The 2413-nt window shown below is 39.9% G+C and overlaps 1 protein-coding gene across 1 annotated transcript; it reads left to right on the plus strand.

The window, feature by feature from the left end:
• The first annotated feature begins 671 nt into the window (after positions 1 to 671).
• On the plus strand, positions 672 to 1989 carry LOC145165792 (Kelch repeat-containing F-box family protein). The gene has a single exon (XM_079084685.1). It carries the CDS (start codon positions 747 to 749, stop codon positions 1881 to 1883), a length of 1137 nt encoding a protein of 378 aa, XP_078940811.1. The 5' UTR covers positions 672 to 746; the 3' UTR covers positions 1884 to 1989.
• Positions 1990 to 2413: the final 424 nt, after the last annotated feature.

The raw sequence follows: 2413 nt of genomic DNA on the forward strand, positions 1-2413 counted from the left end.
TCGTTTTTGTAAGATCTTTATCACGTTTTTTAGCGTCCATGTTATTCTTATCCCAACATTAAATACACCCAGTCCCACATATATAACTACATACCAACTATATCAATTTTTGGATAACATATAATAATGCTTCATTTGTTCTCAGACAACCAGACATGTAAGAGTATTTATACCGCACACCACGGTGAGGTGAGTTGTTACAGCGATGATGCAGTAAACACCACATCACCAGGTGTGGGGTGGTACGGTAACCCTTTCTGCACAACATTGTTTCGCCACCCCTCTTCTCTATTTTATCTTTTTTTACATGCTTCTTGATCTTATACAATCATCACTCATTGTTGTATATTTTGCATATTTTCAAGGGAGTTATATGTGACAATTTCCTATCACTAAGAATGGTGAAAAGAAAATAAAAAGGTGTTTGGCAAAAAAATGAAAAATGATGAACCTAAACAATTATTTATATAAATATAACATCTATCATCTATTGTAAAATAAGAAAATCAATAAAACATGATAAAAATGGTTAAAGATCATCAAAGTAATTAAGATCATTTTATAATGTTCATAAGAACTTATAAATAATTTATAATTTTAAAGATTTAATGATTTGTAATAATACCGGATAGTTTAAATAAAAACAAATGCACCTGTGACATGTATATAAAAGAGTTGTGTAGAGTGTTTTTTTTTTCAATCAAATCCAAAATCTCCCAACGTTTTGTTCTTTCAAGAAAAAGGACATGTCAGGTATGGGTAACTCCTCCAGAGCGACGTCGTCGTTCGATGAACAATCAATTCACGGCGATGTACTGGAGGCCATCCTCTCCTACGTCCCACTAGTACACTTACTTCCGGCGTCTGGTGTGTCAAAGTCGTGGACCGCCGCCGTATCATCGGCCCTTCGCACATCCACCAACACCAAACCATGGCTAATCATCCACACACAGAGCTCTAGGCACCCGTTCTCCACAACCAGTCACGCCTACGATCCGGAGTCAAACATGTGGATCGAGATCCGACAACCGGCGATCGGTTACGTATCTACACTTCGATCATCTCACTCGAATCTTCTCTACATGTTGTCGCCGTCGAAGCTCTCGTTGTCTTTTGATCCGCTTCACCTGACTTGGCACCACGCGGTGGCGCCGAAAGTCTCGCGGATAGATCCTGTTGTAGCCGTTGTAGGCAGCCACGTTGTGATTGCAGGCGGTGCCTACGACTTTGAGGACGATCCTCTCGCCGTTGAGGTTTATGATCTCGAGTCACAGCAATGGACTAAATCGGATCCAATGCCCGAGTTTTTCAACGGATCCGCCGCGTCATTGTGGCTCTCGGTTGCTTCCGGTGATCCTCATATCTTCGTCATGGAGAAAACTTCCGGTGTAACGTACTCGTTCAATCCCAATAACAATACGTGGTCTGGACCGTACGATCTGCGTCCCGATCACCGCGTTTTTTACTCGGTTATCGGATTCTCCAACGACCGATTGATTGTCATCGGGATGTTGGGTGATGCTGAGGATGTTGACGGAGTGAAGTTCTGGGAAGTGAACTGCGAGTCATTCGAATTCGATGAAATTGGGGAGATGCCGGCGAATCTCCTCGAGAATTTGAAGAGCCACGATTCGCAAATTTCCTCCATCGACGTCTCTATGGTGAGTAACGCGGCGTATGTATACATCTCCTCGCGAGCTGAAGAGATATTCATGTGTGAGTTCATCGACGGCGGGGGATGTAGGTGGCGCAGCGTGGCGAATACGTCTGCGAATGGCCGGAGTATAATGGATAAATTAGTTTTTACGTGCTCGAAGATAGGGATTGAGGAGCTGCAACGAGCAACGAGGTCAGAGAATCGGAAGTTCGTCTTGAAACGGTGAGTCATTGTTCAGTTGACTCGGTGTAAATTCGTGTTTAATCTTATTTTACTTTTGTATTATTGTATGTTTATAGTGTCATAATTCATAAGTATATTCTTTTTTAAAACTTGTTTTACAGTTATTCTATATATATATATATATATACATACAATTTTTTTAGGGATTGAAACTTATAGAATCAACCAATTTAAATTGAAAATGCTGATAATCCAAAAATTGTATGAAAATAAAAATTAAAAACAAAAAAAACTGTGAAAAAAAAAACGTTGTATAAAAGTTATAAAAAGAATTAAAGTTAGTATAAAAGATTGTATTCTTTTCAAAAAAAAAAAATAGAAAAAATTGGTAGTAAAATTCATTGTGAGGTATTAAAGCTGAAAGGAGGAGTGGTAGCACTCTTAGGCTTGAGGGAGTGGACTCGCCACCCCTCTCGCCTCTATACTCGCCAAGAGTGCCAGCTCCACTCCCATTAAAATGTTAAAACACTTGCTAAGAATGTCTCGCCATAAACATGACGAGAAGAGAGAAGA

Source organism: Lactuca virosa, chromosome 3 (assembly GCF_052849685.1).
Source record: "Lactuca virosa cultivar CGN04683 chromosome 3, Lactuca_virosa_CGN04683_v6, whole genome shotgun sequence".
Classification (NCBI taxonomy): domain Eukaryota; kingdom Viridiplantae; phylum Streptophyta; class Magnoliopsida; order Asterales; family Asteraceae; genus Lactuca; species Lactuca virosa.